This window comes from Oncorhynchus clarkii, chromosome 29, assembly GCF_045791955.1.
Source record: "Oncorhynchus clarkii lewisi isolate Uvic-CL-2024 chromosome 29, UVic_Ocla_1.0, whole genome shotgun sequence".
NCBI classification, from domain to species: Eukaryota; Metazoa; Chordata; class Actinopteri; order Salmoniformes; family Salmonidae; genus Oncorhynchus; species Oncorhynchus clarkii.
In genome coordinates this window covers 32,843,926-32,867,992 of record NC_092175.1, presented here as the reverse complement: position 1 = coordinate 32,867,992, position 24,067 = coordinate 32,843,926, and the positions used below count along the sequence as shown (strand labels likewise).

Sequence of the window (24,067 nt, the reverse complement as noted above, 5' to 3'; positions counted from 1 at the left end):
GGGACTTATTTCTGGAGAGATGTATCTTTAAAAGTAGAAGCTCGAACTATTTGGGAATAGACCTGGATAGTATGACAGAACTCTGCAGGCTATCTCTACAGTAGATTGCAATTATGCCCCCTTTAACAATTCTGTGTTGATGGAAAATTTTGTAATTGGGGATGGAAATTTCTGAATTTTTGGTGGCCTTCCTAAGCAAGGATTCAGTCACGGCTAGGACATCAGGGTTGGAGGAGTGTGCTAAAGTAGTGAATAAAGCAAACTTAGGGAGGAGGCTTCTGATGTTAACATGCATGAACCCAAGGCATTTACGGTTTCAGAAGTCAACAAATGAGAGTGCCTCTGGACACACAGGGCCTGGGTTAACCTCTACATCACCAGAGGAACCGGAGAGAAGTAGGACGAGGGTACGGCTAAAGGCTATAAGAACTGGTCGTCTAGGGAACAGAGAATAAAAGGAGCAGAATTCTGGGTGTGGTAGGATAGATTCAGGGCATAGTGTACAGAAAAGAGTATGGTAGGGTGTGAGTAAAGTGGGGGTAAACCTAGGCATTGAGTGACTATGAGAGAGGTTGCATCTCTGGAGGCGCCAGTTAAGCTAGGTGCGGTCTCCACATGTGTGGGGGGTGGGACAAGGGGGCTATCTGAGGCATGTTGAGCGGGACTAGGAGCTCCGCAGTAAAATAAAACAATGAGATCTGCCCTAAACAACAGTATACAAGGCATATTAACATTAGAGAAAGGCATAAAGCAATCAGGGGGGGCAGAGTAGCCTTGTGGTTAGAGCGCCGGACTAGTAACAGTAAGGTTTCAAGATCGAATCCCCGAGCTGACAAGGTAGAAATCTGTCGTTGTGCCCCTGAGCAATGCAGTTAAACCACTGTTCCTAGGCCGTCATTGAAAATAAGAATTTGTTCTTAACTGACTTGCCTAGTAAAAAAATTTTTTTTAAATCACAAGTGTTTATTGGGAGAGCTAAGACAACAATGGGTAACTGGCAAAGAGGGTCAGTTAGCTACACACAGGGCCTGAGTTTGAGGCTGGGGCTGACAGATAAACAAAATGAAGTACTGTGTTAACGAACTATCCAGCAGGCATCAGCTGTGTAGCCAAGTGATCATAGGGTCCAATGAGCAGTAATAGATGAAACAGGGAGCAGTTCGGTAGTTGATTACTACACTAGGCAAGTGGAAGACACGGCGTTCAGGAAGCTAGCGGGCCGGCGCCTAGCAGATGGATCATCACCAACATCCACAACCCATAGGCTGGTTGAGAGTACATTGGCTGAATTATATCAGCAGACCAGTTGTGATGGATCGGCGGAGGGTCTAGGCCTATATATATATATATACACACTTAAAAACATCCTTGTTCTTGAAAGAAAAGCTAATTGTTTTGTCCATTAAAATAACTGTTGTTCTGATTAAAGAAGCAATAAAACTGGCCTTCTTTAGGACTAGTTGAGTATCTGGAGCATCAGGCTCAAAATGGCTAGAAACAGAACTTTCTTCTGAAACTCGTCAGTCTATTCTTGTTCTGAGAAATGAAGGCTATTCCATGTTTCCGTCCACAATAATAATTTACAACATTAACAATGTCTACACTGTATTTCTGATCAATTTGATGTTATTTTAATGGACTTTTTTGTTGTTGTTGCATTTCTTTAAAAAAGGGCATTTATAAGTAATCCCAAAATTTTGAACGGTAGTGTATATATATTTTTCTACTTTTGTAAATCATTTTTTTATTTGTGAATTACAGCTGCCAATAAAACGAAATACAGAATATACTGTTCACAAGACAACATTGTATAACTCTCTCTGAAATGTTTATTATAATGCTACAACAATGCAGCAATCAGAAGCTGCAACAATGTCCAAAATAATCTACAAGTAACACTGCTGGACTACAGATGAATCCATAGGTTAAGGGTGGAGGTGTTCCATTGGTCAATTTGGCTTTTAATTCTGCTAGTTTCCGCTTCCTGTTGGCCATGGAGGTTAATATCAAAGAAGCTGTGTTAATACGGGACTGGTTAATGTCGGTATTACATTTCTTCCAGTATTGCATGGATTTGAACTAGTTCAAGTTTTTCTGTTGGTATTTGGACGACTTGAATAGACGCTTACACCTGTGTTCATGTCTGGCTTCTAAAGTGGGAGGCGTCACCGCTATGATACCTGATAGCTAGGGTGAAATCTCATAGCTAACCTATTGCTAACTAGCTTGTTATCTGTAAACAAAGCCGGCTAGCTACCGTTAATTTCAGTTGACAGACAACGCCCAGGTACACCTCAACATAAAACAGCTATTAGCTAAATTCTTAAGATTTTAGGCAGGCAACCGCATTTGTGTAGCGGGTGTAGTTTGAGGTTGCAGGCCTCTTTGTGAATAAGCTAACTAGCTAGCCATCGAATAGCTGTCATAATGGATAAACAGGAATCTGATCGATTGATAGAGAAAGCAAAGCTGTGCTTGCGGTCAGGGCGGAGAGAAAAAGCCCTTCAACTGTTGTATGAAGCCCAGAAAATATTCCCCAGCACCCGGGCCAGAGGTAAATGTGCCATAATGGCTGTCTTGTCAATGTTAGCCTTGCTTGCCAACTTGAATGTTAAAATAGAAAGTGCAACGTCTGTATCTTGTGAATTTGATAACGTATGCTCCCATCGAATCAGTGAACATGTTAAGCGTTTGTTATAGCTAAATGTCATCTGAATGATATTTACAATATGGTTGGTTTATAACGCAGGTAATATCTTTCGATAACTTGTGTGCCTGGAAACGAAAAGTGGATTTACTAGCCTGTAAACCACACTCCAATGTATGACGTTACGTTAGTAATGTTTCTTTCATTAACTTATCCGTGTTATTGCTCAACCTGGTGGTGCATCTGCAACCAGCCAAACTGGTTAGTTAGTATAATTTTGGGTTAACTGTCTTAATAAGTAACTCATCTGAATATAACAAGTGACTAGGTTAGGGAATACATGTTTCAGGTACATAACACTACTTTAATACAGCTGTTCCCAACCTTTTCCCCCAGAGCCCCCATTTTCACATTTGAAAAATGTCATGCAAATTTATATGAAGCCTCAATTTAATTATACATATTCTTGTTTACGTAAAGTTTTGGTCAACAGATTCACACATTACATGAGATTACTTCCAAAGCAAAGTCCAATTTATTTTACACCACAACTTTAGAATTTTGTAGTTAGGCCCAAATGGAATCTGCTGGAATTTGTGTTACTTTCTACAGAAATTCTGGATAAAGCTTTTTTTTTCTTTTTCTTTTTACTCTGGTGTATGTTTATACATCATGCAGTTGAATGGGACACTTAAAATGATACAAATAAGGATAATCTGTTACATGTAAAACATTACACCCACTTTAACTTTTTATGTCAGTACAATCAGTGTAAACAGATAAGAATACATATGTACACAGTGTCATGAATTTAATGCTGTTTCTGCTAGAGTGAGTGAGAGAGAAATGTTCTGTGGGAAGTCAGCTCTTTTCTGACTGGAGGATGTACGTATTTCAAATGAAAAACAATGAATGAATGTGGCTTATACAAAACTTGAATTCAGTAACATATGTTTTTGTATGTAGGAACTAAGATTCAAGAATTTCATTGACAAAATAAGTGTTACACTGTAATACGCTGAACACTTACATCTGAACTTGAATCACTTGTTTGAAGAATCAATCAGGTCGTCTGATAAACACAACCTAGAGAGGTGTAGATAGAAATGTAACAGGGCCAACATCGTTTCCTAAAGACTGTGACTTCAGAAAGTATTCACATCCCTTGAATTTTTCCACATTTTGTGTTACAGCCTGAATAAGAAGAGAGTGAGATCCACTGCTCTCACCTCTCTGGCTTCAGTTTTGTCTATTGACATGCACCTGTGCCACTCCTCTTCAGACACCTCACTCAACGCAGCGATGATGTGCACAATATCCTTCCTCTCGTTCCTGTACCCTTCCACTTCTGCTGTGTGGAATGTATGAATAGAGTTAAGATAGCTAGGCTTGGGTGCCTCTGTCACAGCCTGCAGCTTAATGGCACATTCTCTCATGGCAACTTTGAAGAACTCTGCACACCCATCTCTCTCTTGCTCTGGAAGTTCCTCCAGCTGAGTGGTGGTGTGGTGGTGCCACTCATCTGCCGCTGCCATACTCAGAGGTCCTGTAGCTTGTTGCTGATGTTGTGGGCTGATGGCTCTGTTTCTCTAATTTGTTAAGGACCACTAGCTCCAGACTGTGTCCAATGATGAACACAGCCTGGTCTTTCAGCGAGTATTATTGGTTCACCAGCAGCTCCTTCAGATCCTAGACACACTTGGCAGGTGTTTCAAAGGTGTCCAGTAACTCCGAGAGGACATCCATATACTCTGCCAGCCACGCCACAGCACTGACCCACGAGCACCACCTGGTCTGTACTGCGTAGATTGGCATCACAGGAGTGAAGTCCTTTGCCAGTATGAATGCTCTGAGCTGCTTGGACACTGTTGTAATGTTAACTTTGTACAAAAACAAGGCCAGAAACTACACTTTTGGTCCACCAGTCACTGTGGCAGGTAGATTTCAAAAATCTACCTGACACTCAGATTTTTTTTTTTTTTACCAGCAAAAATATTTTTAGGGGCCAAAAAAAAAAAAAGGATGAGCATGCTTTTATAATGGTTCTAAAATAATATGTTACTAAGAAGGAAGGTGACATATTGCTTCATTTTATTTCATTTTTTTGTGACCACATAGCATATTGGGGGTGACAACAACGGAAAGCCCATTCATTTTCAATGAAGGAAAGCGAAGTGGGAGTGGGACCTTTGGGTGACGCGAGCATGGGCAAGGGACGTGAACAGGGCGGGACCAAAATTGGGGGAGATGAACTTTAGGCAAATCATTTGTGACATCGTGTCATTATTGATCAGTTAAAGCTCCGTCCAGTTTAGGTGCCAGCCCCTACTGGATTGGACTATTGATACCTAGCCAGCTTGCTAGCACCAACGTGAGGGTGAAGCAAGCGTGGCTATCTGAATTTACGTGTTAAAAGTATCTCTGCTTTGAGATTGAGCGAGCCTGACTAGTATAGCCATAGTCTTCTCTTTAACAGTTGCAACTCAAACATGTAAACAACCTAACTTATGAACAAAACAATGTAAATATCCAAGAAACAAAAGGACAAAGTCTCACTTCAGTAGACTTTCGAGTCAGTTAGACCAACTTTTATGCCTGTGCCAGCTCTTCTAAAAATGAATCTTTCACTCAGCAGTGTTGCTGCGAGAGGTGGGATAGGTAATAGGATTTGAAGTTCTTTGACTTTATGCGATTCATTTACCAGCTATGAAACAAAACGGCTGAAATGCTTTGTAAACAGCTACTGCAACATTTATTTAGCTAAACATGTGATCCTACAGTGAGTATTCATACCTCTTGACTTATTCCAAATGTTTTTGTTACAGCCTGAATCAAAAAAATATTAAAAAAACAATTCCCACCCATCTACACACATACTCCATAATGACAGTAAAAACATGTTTTTAGATTTTTTCTTTGAAAATGAAATACAGAAATATCTCATTTACAGTATTTTAAGTATTATCATTTTATGTATTCATTTAAGTATTCACACCCGAGTCAATGCATGTTAGAATCAGCTTTGGGTAGCAAGTACAGATGTGAATATTTCTGGTTATGTCCCTATAAGAGCTTTGCACACCTGGATTGTACAATATTTGCATGTTATTTTTGTTTTAATCTTCAAGCTCTTGTGAAATTGGTGGTTGATCTTTGCTAGACAACCATTTTCAAGACTTGCCAATGATTTTTCAAGCTTATTTAAGTCAACTGTAACTAGGCCACCCAGGAACATTCAATGTTGTGTCTTGGTAAGCAACTACAGTGTATATTTGGCCTTGTGTTTTAGGTTATTAACCTGCTGAAAGGTGAATTTGTCTGAACAGACTGAACCAGGTTTTCCTCTAGGATTATTTTTGCCTGTGCTTAGCTCTATTTCGTTTATCTGAAGGTTCTTGCTGATGACAAGCATACCCATAACATGATGCAGCCACCACCATGCTTGAAAATATGAAGAGTGGTACTCGTTGACGTGTTGGATTTGCCCCAAACATAATGCTTTGTATTCAGGACGTAACTTTATTTCTTTGCCACATTTTTTGCAGTTTTACTTTAGTACCTTATTGCAAACTGGATACATGTTTGGGAATATTATTTTATTTTGTACAGGCTTCCTTTTAACTCTGTAGGTTAGTGTTGTGGAATAACTACAATGTTGTTGATTTATCCTCAATTTTCTCCTGTCACAGCCATTAAACTCTCTAATTGATTTAAAATCACCTTTGGCCTCATGGTGAAATCCCTGAGTGGTTTCCTTCCTCTCCGGCAACTGAGTTAGGAAGGACGACTATCTTTGTAGTGACTGGGTGTATTGATATACCATCCAAAGTGTAATGAATAATTTCACCATGCTCAAAGGAACATTATGTCTGGTTTTTGTTTTGTGTTTGTTTTTTTTACCCATCTACCAATAGGTGCCCATATTTGCAAGTCATTGGAAAATCTCTGCTCTTTGGTTGAATCTGTGTTTGAAATTCACTGCTTGACTGAGGGACCTTACAATTAGCTGTATGTATGGGGTACAGAGAGGGATGAGGTAGTCATTCAAAAATCATGTTAAACACTATTATTGCACACTGAGTGCATGCAATAAAAAAAAATTGAACTAATTTGTAAACATTTACAAAAACATAATCCTCTAATGGGGTTTTGTCTTACCTCTTGAATTTAAAATGGATTCAATTGAGATTGTGTCACTGGCCTAAACACAACTAAATGTGGAAGAAGTCGATGTGTAAATCACTTCTAAAGGCACTTGGTACTTGACTATTTTTATTCACAAATGCTACCACTGTGAATCCCTGACCACCCGTCAACGTGGCTGGTGAAATAGACGTATTACCCGACAATGCTAAAATCTACCCGCATTTGGCAAGTTCATTCTAAGGCATGTCCAAAAAGGTAAAGTCTGCCATTATGGGTCTCTCACCCACTGGCTGAAGTAGAATGTTTAGGGCACACCTCCCACAGGTGTCGGTGGTCTCTTCCAAGATCACGTATCCTTGCCCTTAACGCAATCGTTGATGTAGTGCAGGTAAAGCTCAGGTAGGTATACTGGATTTTGTTATGTTACAGCCTTATTTCCCTCAATCTACACATAATGACAAAGCGAAAACAGGTTTTTAGACATTTCTGCAAATGTATGACAAAAATCAGATACCCTATTTACATAAGTTTTCAGAACCTTTGCTATGAGACTCGAAATTGAGCTCATTGCAAAATTGAGCTCTTTCCAAAAGCAATATACATTTAACACACACACAAATGGCGAGATCCCAACAGCCCCACACAACACACAAAAGGACACTCCATCATTTATTTGCTTTTTTCCCATATTGTTCTGGTCATTATTTCCTCCATGCTAACCCTGAACCTATTTAGGTCAGTGATTTAAATACTGGCTAGGAAAGCTAGCAATATTCACCACTGTTGCCTTTGATCAATGTGCCACAAATCTGTACATCGCACACACTCTCCCTCACACACGCGAACAGAACCCAACACACTCACACACCACAGCAAAGATCAAAGATCTATCTAACGTAGCTCGCTAGCCTGCAAAGATTACCTCAGTTTGCCACCGTTGAAGATAGCTTATGCAACATAATGAGTAGGCTACTCTGTTACCCTACTATCAAAATAAGTAAGTTAAGTTATTTACATCAAAATACTTGTTAGCTCGCCTTTCGAGTCTGGTGTTGATTGGATCTCAGGTGCTCCACCGTCGTTTTGCTTTTTTATGTGGTTGATAGTTTTGGCACGCTTTACAAAGTAAGATTCCCTTGTCCTCGTAAACACAATTTGTGAACTCTCTTAATTAAGCCTTGTTCACATTGGCAGTTTTGAATTTATTGAAATCCATTTTTTTTGCATATCTGATTTAGAATTTGTTTTCCTGAAGTCTCAACAGCCAAAAAACACATAGAAGCAGATATTTCAAGTCACCTTCGTGGGTGGTTTGAAAGCAGATACAAATCTGCAAGTCCCGCCTCTCCCACCTCATTGGTTTTTAGGAGCATATACTCACGTGTCATCTCATTGTTTTTTGGAGCATATACCCACGTGGGTGATTGAAAGATGAACTGAGGTCTACACTCCAGTCGGTAATGGTAATGCGCCTTAAGTTTGGTTGCCAACCACCATATAAAGTCCAAAGAAGAAGCCTGAAGTAGGAGAGAAAATGTATAGTAGTCTGTGGATTAATTGTCGGAGTATAGGACCTTGTGCATTTCAGGTAAAATAACAACCCAATGTTTATATCCCAGGACAAATTAACTAGCAACAGCAAGCTAGCTAGCTAGCTAAATTGGCATAAATGTGTAATGCTTTTCTACCTGTCCCCAAATTAATATAGTTTGTTCAGAGTTCGTTTTGATATTTCAACCTGCGTGTCCTGATCATGTCTGGTGTAGTAGGATAAAAATCAACATTCGCGTGATGCGATCTGGTCAGCGTGTTAGTCACGTCTTACACTGGCATTTTACTGCTTGTTTCTAGCCTAAAGTATTGTGGATTTATGTGTCATCTTTAGATCGGTATAAACAATCGCAAATTGTTTTGTGTTATTTACTCTTTAAATCAAGGAAGATTCCGCGCCACACCAAAAGTTAGTCTTAGCCAGCCTCAGCCTTGATTTTTCATCTATTGATATTTACCCACTTGCCTGATCTCTCGGTCTTCCGTCAGTGCTGATTGATGCCATAGTGAGGAATGGGAGCTCGGCTGCCCCAGAGGAGCCCCACATACCCCCACCACGTGGCTTTCGATCAAATGAAGAGGACGGGGATGGAGAGGAGGCACGCAGAGGAGCCAGTGAGGAGAAGCAGACCTACACAGAGGATCAGCGTCAGGGTGTTTTCAGGTACCTGCCCCTTAGTATTAAATCACACTCACACTGTCTTTACCTGAGTTTTTCTATATTTTATTTAGTGATAGGCCATCATTCAGTTTGAGCACTCCGAGACCACAGCTTTTGTCAAGATGTGCACCTGCACATTGTACACATTAATGTTGTGATGTCAGATTTCAAAATATTCTTTGTTTTGTTTGATCCATGCAGGATAAAGAAATGCAAGGACTTCTATGAGATCCTGGGCGTTCCTAAAGACGCTAGTGATGAAGATCTGAAGAAGGCATACAGGAAGCTGGCACTGAAGTTCCACCCTGATAAGAATTGTGCCCCGGGAGCAACAGATGCATTTAAAGGTAAAGGGATGCCTCTTACTGCTGTGTTTCCCTCTCCTGATCCAGGACTTATCGGTATCAGATCTTCCTCCTCCTCTGGTCACATTAGATGATCATGTGAGCATTTCTCATGTGCTCCTAAAATGATAAATGAATAGGGCCACTGTAAGAAGATGGCACTGCAGTGGATAGCTGCAATCTTACGGGCTCCTGACCAATTCTGCTATTTTGTGTTGTTTTTTTGGTACATCATGTCTCGCCATTTCCTATGACCAAAAGCAGCTTCTGGACATCAGAACAGCGATCACTAACATTGATTTGGATGATTGCGGTATCACAGATTACGAAGGGAAACCCAGCCCCGAGCTGCCCAGCGACGCAAGCCTTCCAGACGACCTAATTACCGTTTTATGCTAGCTTCAAGGCAAACAACACTGAACTATGCATGAGCGCACCAGCTGTTCCGGCGACTGTATGATCTCGCTTTTTGTAGCCGATGTGAGTAAGAACTTTAAACAGGTTAACATTCGCAAGGCCAGATAAAATACCAGGACACTTACTCGGAGTATGTGCTGACCACCTGGCAAGTGTCTTCACTGACATTTTACATTCTTTAAAAAACATTTTTCATTTAGGAGATACTCTTATCCAGAGCAATTTACAGGAGCAATTAGGGTTAAGTGCCTCGCTCAAAGGCACATTGACAGATTTGTCACCAGACGGCTTGGATGTTCAAACCAGCAACCTTTCGGTTACTGGCCCATCGCTCTTAATTGCTAGGCTACCTCCTGTCCTTTATTCAACCAATCCTTGACCCGGTCTGTAATACCAACTTGTTTCAAGCAGACAACCATAGTCCCTGTGCCCAAGAATGCCAAAGTTATTTAGGCAGGTTACAATCGCCCTGTAGAACTCACATATAAAGCAATGAAATGCTTTGAATGGCTCACATCAACAACACCATCCCAGACACCCTGGACCCACTCCAATTTGCATAAAGCCCAAACAGATCCACAGATGACTCAATCTCTATTGCACTCCACGCTACCCTTTCCCACTTGGACAAAAGGAACACCTACGTGATAATGCTGTTCACTGACTACAGCTCAGCATTCAACACCATAGTGCCCTCCAAGCTCAACACCAAGCTCAGGACCTTGGGACGGAACACCTCCCTCTGCAACTGGATCCTGGACTTCCTGACGGGCCTACCCCAGGCGGTGAGGGTAGGCAACAATACATCCGCCACGCTGACCATCAACAAGGGGCCCCTTGGGGGGTGTGCTCAATCCCCCTCTTCCTGTTCACCCATGACTGCGTAACCATGCACGACTCCCAACACCAAGTTTACTGACAACACAACAGTGGTAGGACTGATCACTGACAACAATTAGGCAGCCTATAGGGAAGAGGTCGGCGATCTAGCAGTGTGGTGCCAGGACAACAACCTCTCCCTCAACATCAGCAAGAGGCGCTGATCATGGACTACAGGAAACGGAGGGGCGAGCACACATCCATCCACATCGATGGGGCTGTAGTGGAGCGGATCGAGAGAGCTTCAAGTTTCTTTGTGTCCACATCACTAAGGAATTAACATGGTCCACACACACCTACACAGCTACACATGGTCCACACAGCACCTTTTCCCCCTCAGGAGGCTGTAGAGATTTGGCATGGGCCCATGGGTCAGAGGAAGGCCCAAATAAATTGTCAAAGACACCAGCCACCCAAGCCATAGACTGTTCTATCTGCTACCGCATGGAAAGCGGTACCGATGCAACAAGTTTGGAAACATGACCCTGAACAGCTTCTACCCCCAAGCCATAAGAGTGCTAAACAAGACTGAATTAATAGCTAATCAAATGGCTACCCGGACTAAATGCATTGACCCTTTTTAGCACCTACCCACACACACTTACACTGACACCCCAACACACACATACAGTTGAACTCGGGAGTTTACATACTGTACACCTTAGCCAAATACATTTAAACTCAGTTGTTCACAATTCCTGACATTTAAATCTAGTAAAATTCCCTGTTTTAGGTCAGTTAGGATGACCACTTTATTTTAAGAATGTGAAATGTCAGAATAATAGTAGAATGATTTATTTCAGCTTTTATTTATTTCATCACATTCCCAGTAGGTCAGAAGTTTACATACTCATTTAGTATTTGGTAGCATTGCCTTTAAATTGTTTAACTTGGGTCAAACGTTTCGGGTAATCTTCCACAAGCTTCCCACATTAAGTTGGGTGAATTTTGGCCCATTCCTCCTGACAGAGCTGGTGTAACTGAGTCAGGTTTGTAGGCCTCCTTGCTTGCACACACTTTTTCAGTTCTGCCCACACATTTTCTATAGGATGGAGGTCAGGGCTTTGATGGCCACTCCAATACCTTGACTTTGTTGTCCTTAAGCCATTTTAACACAACTTTGGAAATATGCTTGGGGTCATTGTTCATTTGGAAGACCCATTTGTGACCAAGCTTTAACTTCCTGACTGATGTCTTGAGATGTTGCTTCAATATATCCACATAATTTTCCTGGCATATTTTGTGAAGTGCACCAGTCCCTCCTGCAGCAAATCACCCCCACACCATGATGCTGCCACCCCCATGCTTCACTGTTGGGATGGTGTTCTTCGGAATTGCATGCTTCCCCCTTTTTCCTCCAAACATAACGATGGTCATTATGGCCAAACAGCTCTATTTTTGTTTCATCAGACCAGAGGACATTTCTCCAAAAAGTACAATCTTTGTCCCCATGTGCAGTTGCAAACCGTAGTCTGGCTTTTTTATGGTGGTTTTGGAGCAGTGGCTTCTTCCTTGCTGAGCGGCCTTTCAGATTATGTCGATATAGGACTCGTTTTACTGTGGATAAAGATACTTTTGTACCTGTTTCCTCCAGCATCTTCACAAGGTCCTTTGTTGCTGTTCTGGGATTGATTTGCACTTTTCGAACCAAAGTTCGTTCTTCTCTAGGAAACAGAACGCGTCTCCTTCCTGAGCGGTATGACGGCTGCCTGGTCCCATGGTGTTATACTTGCATACTATTGTTTGTACAGATGAACGTGGTACCTTCAGGCATTTGGAAATTGCTCCCAAGGATGAACCAGACTTGTAGAGATCAACAATTTTTTTCTGTGGTTTTGGCTGATTTCTTTTGATTTTTTCCCACGATGTCGAACAAAGATGCACTGAGTTTGAAGGTAGGCCTTGAAATACATCCACAGGTACACCTCCAATTAGGCTATCAGAAGCTTCTAAAGCCATGGCATAATTTTATGGAATTTTCCAAGCTGTTTAAAGGCACAGTCATCTTAGTGTATGTAAACTTCTGACCGACTGGACTTGTGATACAGTGAATTATAAGTGAAATAATTTGTCTGTTAACAATTGTTGGAAAATTGACTTGTGTCATGCACAAAGTAGATGTCCTAACCGACTTGCCAAAACTATAGTTTGTTAACAAGAAATTTGTCGAGTGGTTGAAAAACGAGTTTTAATGACGCCAATCTAAGTGTATGTAAACTTCCGACTTCAACTGTATTTGCCGCACGCAAGCATTCTGACGCTACACACACACCTTTTTACACCATATATAGGCTGTTGCTACTGTGTATTTATCATGTTGCCTTGTCACTACCTCTATATGTAAATAGCTATCTCAACTACCTCGTACCTCTACACATCGAGTCGCTACGGGTACTCCCTGTATTTCGCCATGTTATTTTTACACTGTGTATGTGTTCCTCATGTCACTATTTACATTTTGTATTACATTTTTATCTTTAACTCTTCATTGTTGGAATAGAACCCATAAGAAAGTTTTTCACTGTTAGTCTACACCTGTTGTTTACCAAGCATTCAACAAACAAAATTAGATTTGATTTGTATTTTTGTGGAACTGCCGGTGCAGATAATTAGACTTGCCCCTCCCTTCTCATGTTGTTGTGGCTCTGTACATCAGACGGCACCAAATCGTAGGCCTGATAAGTATTTTTTTCTTTACAGCCATAGGCAATGCGTATGCGGTGCTCAGCAACGCTGAGAAGCGTCATCAGTATGACCAGTATGGAGAACAGGCTCCGTCTGAGAGCAACGCCCACGCTCGCCACGGACACTACCGCAACTTCAACAGCGACTTTGAGGCCGACATCTCCCCTGAGGAACTCTTCAACATCTTCTTTGGAGGAAGGTTTCCCACAGGTCAGTTTGTGTGTGTGTGTTTCTGAAAGAGAGAGTTGGTGTGTGCGTTTAATCTCTGTTACTTGAATTTTGGATTTGAGTGACTCATTGTCAGTTGTTGCTAAGTAGTTCAGAGCATGTAAATCATGTCTGTTCTGCTCCCGTAGGCAACATCCATGTGTACAGCAACCGAGGAGCCACCTACTCTGACTTCTATCAGCCTCGTCGGCGACGAGCATATGAGAGGCGCGAGGAGGAGGTGGGGGAGAACCGCAGTCAGGTCAGTCAGTGCCCACATGAGAGATCTCAGAGAAAATCCCACCAGTTCAACTCATAGATGTTCTGTGGCTGTGTGATTAACCAACAGACCTACAGCTGATTTCCTATGGGTTTACAGTTTAACCAACAGAACTACAGCTGATTTCCTATGGGTGTACAGTTTAAACAACAGAACTATAGCTGATTGCCTATGGGTGTACAGTTTAGCCAACAGAGCTATAGCTGATGTGTTTATGGGTTTACAATTGATGCTGGACCTTGATTTGAAAGAACTCCACTCCCTGAGGTTGGGTGGGGGTTTTAGATTTGATCCTGTTTGTCATTGGATACCATCTCCCTCTGAGGTGCTGCAATAGGCAGTTAAATGGAGAACCTTATGCTGCTCCAAGAGGATCAGTTACAGTGGGGGTGGAAGGTTGACCAGTGAAACAGACCAGCTGTGAAAATAAGAGTAGAAGCTTTCACCATGCCTAGACCAGATTGTTGCAGTAAGCAAACGAGTCCTTGAAACGTTTCTGTACATTGATTAAATGTTTTTCCAGTTATGTGATTTGTTTAAGAACTGCTTCTGGTTCTGCCTTTCCTCAGCAGAACACCTTCACAGCCTTCCTGCAGCTTCTTCCTGTTCTGGTGCTGATCCTCATATCTGTTGTGACCCAACTGATGGCCACCAACCCTCCTTACGGTCTCTTTTACAAACCGTGAGTCCACTGCAACATCAACCAAGCTTCTTGATGATAAGTTTGTCTCTCAAATAAACTCCTTATGAACCTATTTCAGACTGGTAGCATGGTAACTGTCAAATGCTGGGTGCAGAGTGCACGAGGACCCTGAAGAGGGTGAGGTGTGATGTGTATTGGGTACCCTTTGTAAACATTTAGTGAGACTGACTATGTCAAGGTGGAGTTGCAATTCAACGGCTCAGGGCTGTGGCAGGGCCTACAGGAAATCACGGACTACAAAAAGAACCAGCCACGTCACGGACACTGACGTCACGCTTCCAGACAAACTAAACACCTTCTTAGCACGCTTGGAGGATAATATAGTACCGCCATCGCTGCCCGCTAACAAGGCCTGCACCCCTCTCCTTCTATGTGGCTGACGTTAGTAAAATATTTCAGCGTGTTAACCCTCACAAAGCTGCAGGCCCAGACGGCATCCCTAGCCGCGTCCTCAGAGCATGCGCAGGCTAGTGTGTTTACGGACATATTTAATCGCTCCCTATCCCAGTCTGTTGTCCCCACATGCTTCAAGATGGCTACTATTGTTCCTGTACCCAAGAAGGCAAAGATGACTGAACTAAATGACTATCACCCCATAGCACTCACTTCTGTCATCATGAAGTGCTTTAAGAGACCAGTCAAGAATCATATCACCTCCACCTTACCGGCCACCCTAGACCCACTTCAGTTTGCATACCACCCCAACAGGTCCACAGACGACACAATCACCATCACACTGGAAGTCTCAAGCTATTGCTCGCCTGAGGTACTGTGGTCTACAGATACTCTATCTACCTAGAGAGTTTTCATATGTATTTTTCATATTGGTTTACATACCACCACAGACTGAGGCTGGCACTAAGACAGCATTGAATGAGCTGTATTAAGCAAACAAGAAAACGCTCACCCAGTGGTGGTGCTCCTAGTAGCCGGGGACTTTAATGCAGGGAAACTTAAATCGGTTTTACCAAATTTCTATCAGCATATTAAATGTGCAACCAGAGGGGGAAAATCTCTAGACCACCATTACTCCACACACAGAGATGCATACAAAGCTCTCCCTCGCCCTCTATTTGGCAAATCTGACCATAATTCTATCCTCCTGATTCCTGCTTATGAGCAAAAATTAAAGCAGGAAGTACCAGTGACTCGGTCAATAAGAAAGTGGTCAGATGACGCAGATGCTAAACTACAGGACTGTTTTTCTAGCACAGACTGGAATATGTTCCGGGATTCCTCCGATGGCAGTGAGGAGTACACATTGGCTTCATCAATAAGTGCATCGATGACGTCGTCCCCCACAGTGACCGTACGTACATACCCCAACCAGAAGCAATGGATTACAGGCAACATCTGCACTGAGCTAAAGGCTAGAGCTGTCGCTTTCAAGGAGTGGGACTCTAACCCGGAAGCTTATATGAAATCCCACTATGCCCTCTGATGAACCAAAGCGTCAATACAGGACTAAGATTTAATTGTACTACGCCGGCTCTGACGCTCGTCGGATGTCGCAGGGCTTGCAAACCATTAGACTACGAAGGGAAGCACAGCCGAAAGCTGCCCAGTGACACGAGTCTACCAGACTTGTATGCTCGCTTCGAGGCAAACAGCCCCAACGGATCCACAGATGATGCAATCTCTATTGCACTCCACACTGCCCTATCCCATTTGGACAAAAGCAATACCTATGTAAGAATGCTTTTCATTGACTACAGCTGAGCATTCAACACCATAGTACCTACCCTCCAAGCTCATCATCAAGCTAGAGGCCCTGGGTCTCTACCCCGCCCTGTGCAATTGGGTCCTGGACTTTCTGACGGGCTGCTCCCAGTTGGTGAAGTTAGGAAACAACATCTCCACTTCGCTGACCCTCAACACTGGGGCCCCACAAGGCCCCCTCCTGTACTGGTGTAAATGGTCCACCCACACAGATAGTGTGGTCAAGAAGGCTCAAATGTGGCTTGTCACCCAAAACCCTGACAAACATTTACAGATGCACAATCGAGAGCATCCTGTCAGGCTGTATTACAGCCCCGGTACGGCAACTGCACCCCCTTCAACCACAACGCTGTCCAGATGGTGGTGCGGTCTGCACAATGCATCACCGGGGGCAAGCTACCTGCCCTCCATGACACCTACAGCACCCGATGTCACAGGAAGGCCAAAAAGATAATCAAAGACAACAACCACCTGAGCCACTGCCTGTTCACACCGCTACCATCCAGAAGGCGAGGTCAGTACAGGTGCATCAAAGCTGGGACAGAGAGACTGAAGAACAGCTTATATCTCAAGGCCATCAGACTGCTAAACAGCAATCATTAACTCAGAGAGGCTGCTGGCTACATTGAGACCCAATCACTGGCCACTTTAATAAATGGATCACTAGTCACTTTATACAATGTACTCTAAATAATGCCACTTTAATAATGTTTACATATCTTACATTACTCATCATGTCTGTGTGTACTGTATTTATACCATCTATTGCATCTTGCCTATGCCACTCTGCCATCGCTCATCCATATACTTATATGTGCATATTCTTATTCACCCCTTTAGATTTGTGTGTATTAGGAAGTTGTTGGGGAATTGTTAGATAACTTGTTAGATATTACTGCACTGTTGGAGCTAGAAGCACAAGCATTTCGCTACATTCGCATTAATATCTGCTAAACATATGTATGTGACAAATAACATTTGATTTGATGTTTATTTCAGGGCCATGGGCCTGGTGGTATCCCGGGAGACCCAGAACATGGGTGTTCCCTACTACGTGGACAAGGGCTTCCAGAAGGAGTACCGTGGGGAGTCCCTGGAGGAGCTGGAGAAGACCATAGAGAGTGACTACATCGAACACCTGCAGAGCAGCTGCTGGAAGGAGAAACAACAGAGTAAGTCCAGGTGCATTCAGGTTCTGGCAGCTTGGCTCTGTCCCCATTGACAGCCACCTGAGATGTGTTGACTGAGAGAGCCACACATGGTTTATTCATGTTGTAGAGTATGAATGTATCCATATATGAGCTGATGTTTTTCTCATTCCTCAGAGTCGGACTTGGCGAACCTTGCACAATTGTACCGTGATGACAGACTGAAGGCGAAGGCTGAGTCTCTGAAGCTGGACAACTGTGACAAGCTGTACCGCTTTGTGGGCCGACAGAGAGGAGAAGGAGGGGCTTAGACAGGAGGGAGGCATCTCTTTCCAGCTGGGAATTCTACACTTTACTAATTTAATATGGTTTATTTATTTTATTTATTCAATCGGGTCACTTTTTTGAAGAACATCTCTTCTCTGGATAGAGCACAGTGGTAGCCAAAGCCCTTTGATCTGAAACATTGTGCCTTCTCTCCTCTCGGATGGAAGAAAGTGGAGGTGCATGTACTATGAGTTGCCCACCTTGGCTCTGTGGATAACAACATAAAGCCTAGTCTGGCTGGCTCTGGGATTGTTTTATTGATGTACAGGAGGAGCCTTGTTAATGCTTCCTTACATTAAGGAATATAGGCTTGCATACAACATTTGAGAAAATGGTTGTCTGTTCACACCTACACTTTGTTAGTCACCTGTTTGAAACATGTTTAGCATTGCTGCTGGGTTACTCATTTATTTCCATGTTTGTTTCTGTGGCGTGAGTTTAATTCAGTATATTGTGTAGGTCTTGGAAAGAACATAGCTAGAGCAATGAGTCACTTTTTAATTGTAAAGAACATTTTTAATTGTGAAGAAAGAATGCAAGGACTTGAGAACCACTAACTTCTAGAATAGGTTTTCAGAGACTGAGGCAAACTAGAGCTTCTATTTGAAAAGACAGATCTATATGGTCTTAAACTGTGAAGAAAATGTAGATTTATCATGCCTGTTAGAGAAAGTAAGGCCTGAGCTATATACTATATCTCTACAACATTAGATTCACTTACACTCTAACTGCAGATTTCTGTTTTATGTGAAATGCATTGATATTTTATTTAACTGTGCTCTAAGACTTGGCCAAACGACGTTGCCATAGTTGTACTTGTCCATTATTTGGTACTTCTGGTTCATTCTTAAGCACTTCTTGATGTCGTTTTATTTGGAACCTGCTGTCCTAGTCTCTATTCCCCAATGCATGCAGCCCCATGTTCTGCCATCTTTTAAAACTAAATATATCCATGTCACACATCAGGTGCTCAGTCAATAGCTGCTACAGTACAACCCTTAAAGGACATAGAGAAATCCACTCATCCTGCCCATTCATTTAATCAATTGTTACTTTACTAAGAGCTTTCAAATATTTCTCCAAATGAACATTTGTTCAGTAATCTTTTAATGCTTGACCTTCCTTTAGTCCGATCATAAATCCAGCAGACGAAGGGTTAACAGCCACACCAGTGGCAGACAGACAGGATGCGGTTTGGGGCAGTAATGGATTACAGATTAGACCTGATGCTAACTAGAGACCCAGTTGTCTCTTGGCTGAACTCTGGTGTTGAGTTGTGCTGTCAGAGCAGGTTTTCAGGCTGGTTTATTAAAAAGTGAAACAATCCCTTGGTGTCTATGGATTGCTTTTGTCTAGTATGTCTAAGGAGTATTGATCCAGATGGCTATACTCTCACCCTACTGGTGTTACACGCCAGCTCAGGCAGAGTTTCAGCCTGATTGCGCTGTCGACAATGCAAATTGTTCGATTGAGCTGACATATGCAGTGTTTACCGTGATTGCGGTCTCCGCGAACATTGTCGACAACGCACAATCATATTAAATCCCAGCCTTAATCCTTGTTGGATTTCTTTTGAAGCTATAAACTTTAATTGAAACAATAACAAAGCGGACCCCCTGCCTCTGTTTTGGGTGAAAAACGGAGGGATGGGCCTGGCGAAATGTGACCACTCACATCCATAGACAGAGCTATGGATTAACTAACCAACCATGAGACATTTGTTTGAACAGTGTTTTCAGCCTACACAGTTTTTTATTTAACCTTTATTTAACCAGGAAGGGCTCATTGAGATTTAAAATCTCTTTTTCAAGAGCGTCCTGGCCAAGACGGGCAGCACCACATCATTACAAAAATTACAAACAAGAAAAGCTACAAGTAATCTAGTAAAAACCATAGAATTCACAAGAGTATAACAAAATCAAAAACAGCTCATTAAAAACATTGACAGGTCAGAGAATCGGTCTCAAGGTCATTCATCAGTGATTTAAAAATACCAATCGGGACAAGGTCTTCCGGTTTAAAAGTATTTTGTAAGGTGTTCCAAGCCGATGGCGCAGAGTACATAAAAGCCCTTTTACCAAATTCAGTTCGGACATTTGGAACAGTTAGCGGGATAAAGTCCAGCGAACGAAGAGAGTACCCACTACATTTCTGAACAATAAAAATGCCCAAATAAAAAGGTAGTAAAGCCCAAATGGCTTTGTAAATAAAAGTATACCAGTGCCCGAGCCTACAAGTGACTAGAGAAGGCCATCCAACACTGGTATACAAAGTGCAGTGGTGCGTAAGGGTTTTACAGTTTAAATAAATCTCAAAGTGCCATGGTAAAGGGTGTCAATTGATCTCAAACAGTGAGTGGAAGCGTTCATATATAAAATATCCCCATAGTCTAGTAAAGGCAAACATTTAGCTGAAACTAGCCTCCTTCTGGCTTCAAATGAAAAACAGGCCTTATTCCTAAAATAAAATCCCAATTTCAGCTTCAATGGTTTTGTAAATCGTTGAATAAGCAATTTAAAAGAGAGGCCGTCATCAATTAAAATTCCAAGATATTTATATGAGGTTACAACCTCAATCTCTTTGCCCTGACAGGTGGTAATAGGTGAAAGGTTCAGAGTTTTTTTTTCTTGCTTTAGAAAACACCATTAGTTTAGTTTTGTCAGTATTCAAGCTTCAATTGACACAAGGTATGTTGAACAGTATAAAAAGCAGTTTGCAAGTTCTGGAAAGCTTTTATAAAAGATGAGGCACAACAGTAAATAACAGTATCAGCATGAAAATGAAGGAAATTTTTGTCTAAATCATTTATATAAATAGTGAATAAGAGAGGACCAAGTACAGAGCCTTGGGGCACACCATTAAAGACAGACAATTTAACATCAAATCCTATCAGACAGATAGTTAGCAAACCATGCAACTGCATGCTCTGAAAGACCTACACGACAATCTCTGCCTTAGTATAGCATGATCAACTGTATCAAAAGCCTTCCAGAGATCAATAGAAAGTGAGACACAGTGCTGTTTTTTGTCAAGGGCTTCAGTGATATCATCTAAAACCTTCATGGCTGCTGTAATTGTGCTATGCTTCCTCCTGAAGCCCGATTGGTACATTGATGCGAAATGCTTGTGCTTCTAGTTCCGACAATGCAGTAATAACAAGTAATCTAACTAACAATTCCAAAACTACTGTCTTGTACACAGTGTAAGGGGATAAAGAATATGTACATAAGGATATATGAATGAGTGATGGTACAGAGCAGCATAGGCAAGATACAGTAGATGGTATCGAGTACAGTATGTACAAATGAGATGAATATGTAAACAAAGTGGCATAGTTTAAAGTGGCTAGTGATACATGTATTACATAAGGATACAGTCGATGATATAGAGTACAGTATATACGTATGCATATGAGATGAATAATGTAGGGTAAGTAACATTATATAAGGTAGCATTGTTTAAAGTGGCTAGTGATATATTTACATCATTTCCCATCAATTCCCATTATTAAAGTGGCTGGAGTTGAGTCAGTGTCAGTGTGTTGGCAGCAGCCACTCAGTGTTAGTGGTGGCTGTTTAACAGTCTGATGGCCTTGAGATAGAAGCTGTTTTTCAGTCTCTCGGTCCCAGCTTTGATGCACCTGTACTGACCTCGCCTTCTGGATGATAGCGGGGTGAACAGGCAGTGGCTCGGGTGGTTGATGTCCTTGATGATCTTTATGGCCTTCCTGTGACATCGGGTGGTGTAGGTGTCCTGGAGGGCAGGTAGTTTGCCCCCGGTGATGCGTTGTGCAGACCTCACTACCCTCTGGAGAGCCTTACGGTTGAGGGCGGTGCAGTTGCCGTACCAGGCGGTGATACAGCCCGCCAGGATGCTCTCGATTGTGCATCTGTAGAAGTTAGTGAGTGCTTTTGGTGACAAGCCGAATTTCTTCAGCCTCCTGAGGTTGAAGAGGCGCTGCTGCGCCTTCTTCACGATGCTGTCTGTGTGAGTGGACCAATTCAGTTTGTCTGTGATGTGTATGCCGAGGAACTTAAAACTTGCTACCCTCTCCACTACTGTTCCATCGATGTGGATAGGGGGGTGTTCCCTCTGCTGTTTCCTGAAGTCCACAATCATCTCCTTAGTTTTGTTGACGTTGAGTGTGAGGTTATTTTCCTGACACCACACTCCGAGGGCCCTCACCTCCTCCCTGTAGGCCGTCTCGTCGTTGTTGGTAATCAAGCCTACCACTGTTGTGTCGTCCGCAAACTTGATGATTGAGTTGGAGGCGTGCGTGGCCACGCAGTCGTGGGTGAACAGGGAGTACAGGAGAGGGCTCAGAACGCACCCTTGTGGGGCCCCAGTGTTGAGGATCAGCGGGGAGGAGATGTTGTTGCCTACCCTCACCACCTGGGGGCGGCCCGTCAGGAAGTCCAGTACCCAGTTGCACAGGGCGGGGTCGAGACCCAGGGTCTCGAGCTTGATGACGAGCTTGGAGGGTACTATGGTGTTGAATGCGGAGCTGTAGTCGATGAACAGCATTCTCACATAGGTATTCCTCTTGTCCAGATGGGTTAGGGCAGTGTGCAGTGTGGTTGAGATTGCATCGTCTGTGGACCTATTTGGGCGGTAAGCAAATTGGAGTGGGTCTAGGGTGTCAGGTAGGGTGGAGGTGATATGGTCCTTGACTAGTCTCTCAAAGCACTTCATGATGACGGATGTGAGTGCTACGGGGCGGTAGTCGTTTAGCTCAGTTACCTTAGCTTTCTTGGGAACAGGAACAATGGTGGCCCTCTTGAAGCATGTGGGAACAGCAGACTGGTATAGGGATTGATTGAATATGTCCGTAAACACACCGGCCAGCTGGTCTGCGCATGCTCTGAGGGCGCGGCTGGGGATGCCGTCTGGGCCTGCAGCCTTGCGAGGGTTAACACGTTTAAATGTCTTACTCACCTCGGCTGCAGTGAAGGAGAGACCGCATGTTTTCGTTGCAGGCTGTGTCAGTGGCACTGTATTGTCCTCAAAGCGGGCAAAAAAGTTATTTAGTCTGCCTGGGAGCAAGACATCCTGGTCCGTGACTGGGCTGGATTTCTTCCTGTAGTCCGTGATTGACTGTAGACCCTGCCACATGCCTCTTGTGTCTGAGCCGTTGAATTGAGATTCTACTTTGTCTCTGTACTGGCGCTTAGCTTGTTTGATAGCCTTGCGGAGGGAATAGCTGCACTGTTTGTATTCGGTCATGTTACCAGACACCTTGCCCTGATTAAAAGCAGTGGTTCGCGCTTTCAGTTTCACACGAATGCTGCCATCAATCCACGGTTTCTGGTTAGCGAATGTTTTAATCGTTGCTATGGGAACGACATCTTCAACGCACGTTCTAATGAACTCGCACACCGAATCAGCGTATTCGTCAATGTTGTTATCTGACCCAATACGAAACATCTCCCAGTCCACGTGATGGAAGCAGTCTTGGAGTGTGGAGTCAGCTTGGTCGGACCAGCGTTGGACAGACCTCAGCGTGGGAGCCTCTTGTTTTAGTTTCTGTCTGTAGGCAGGGATCAACAAAATGGAGTCGTGGTCAGCTTTTCCGAAAGGGGGGCGGGGCAGGACCTTATATGCGTCGCGGAAGTTAGAGTAACAATGATCCAAGGTCTTTCCACCCCTGGTTGCGCAATCGATATGCTGATAAAATTTAGGGAGTCTTGTTTTCAGATTAGCCTTGTTAAAATCCCCAGCTACAATGAATGCAGCCTCCGGATAAATCGTTTCCAGTTTGCAGAGAGTTAAATAAAGTTCGTTCAGAGCCATCGATGTGTCTGCTTGGGGGGGGATATATACTGCTGTGATTATAATCGAAGAGAATTCTCTTGGTAGATAATGCGGTCTACATTTGATTGTGAGGAATTCTAAATCAGGTGAACAGAAGGATTTGAGTTCCTGTATGTTTCTTTCATCACACCATGTCACGTTGGCCATGAGGCATACGCCCCCGCCCCTCTTCTTACCAGAAAGATGTTTGTTTCTGTCAGCGCGATGCGTGGAGAAACCCGTTGGCTGCACCGCTTCGGATAGAGTCTCTCCAGTGAGCCATGTTTCAGTGAAGCAAAGGACGTTACAGTCTCTGATGTCCCTCTGGAATGCTACCCTTGCTCGGATTTCATCAACCTTGTTGTCAAGAGACTGGACATTGGCAAGAAGAATGCTAGGGAGTGGTGCACGGTGTGCCCGTCTCCGGAGTCTGACCCGAAGACCGCCTCGTTTCCCTCTCTTTCGGAGTCGTTTTTTTGGGTCGCTGCATAGGATCCACTCCGTTGTCCTGTTTGTAAGGCAGAACACAGGATCCGCTTCGCGAAAAACATATTCTTGGTCGT

The 24,067-nt window shown here is 43.1% G+C and overlaps 1 protein-coding gene across 2 annotated transcripts; it reads left to right on the top strand.

The window, feature by feature from the left end:
- Positions 1 to 1,971: 1,971 nt before the first annotated feature.
- Positions 1,972 to 19,040, top strand: LOC139388108 (dnaJ homolog subfamily C member 18-like). Of its 2 annotated transcripts, none has more exons than XM_071134680.1 (8): positions 1,972 to 2,554; positions 8,834 to 9,008; positions 9,207 to 9,352; positions 13,346 to 13,540; positions 13,687 to 13,799; positions 14,390 to 14,499; positions 17,239 to 17,411; positions 17,565 to 19,040. In XM_071134680.1, exons 1-8 carry the CDS (start codon positions 2,428 to 2,430, stop codon positions 17,696 to 17,698), a joined length of 1,173 nt encoding a protein of 390 aa, XP_070990781.1. In that variant the 5' UTR covers positions 1,972 to 2,427; the 3' UTR covers positions 17,699 to 19,040. The 2 variants fall into 2 exon arrangements, with proteins under 2 accessions (XP_070990781.1, XP_070990780.1); XM_071134679.1 differs by having other exon boundaries at positions 14,387 to 14,499.
- Positions 19,041 to 24,067: the final 5,027 nt, after the last annotated feature.

Bases quoted from the DNA above. Each gene is read 5' to 3' on its own strand.
- LOC139388108 (XM_071134679.1), top strand. From the start codon at position 2,428: ATGGATAAACAGGAATCTGATCGATTGATAGAGAAAGCAAAGCTGTGC. The intron at 2,555-8,833 runs GTAAATGTGCCA...GTCTTCCGTCAG, and splicing joins CCCCAGCACCCGGGCCAGAG to TGCTGATTGATGCCATAGTG. The intron at 9,009-9,206 runs GTACCTGCCCCT...TGATCCATGCAG, and splicing joins CAGCGTCAGGGTGTTTTCAG to GATAAAGAAATGCAAGGACT.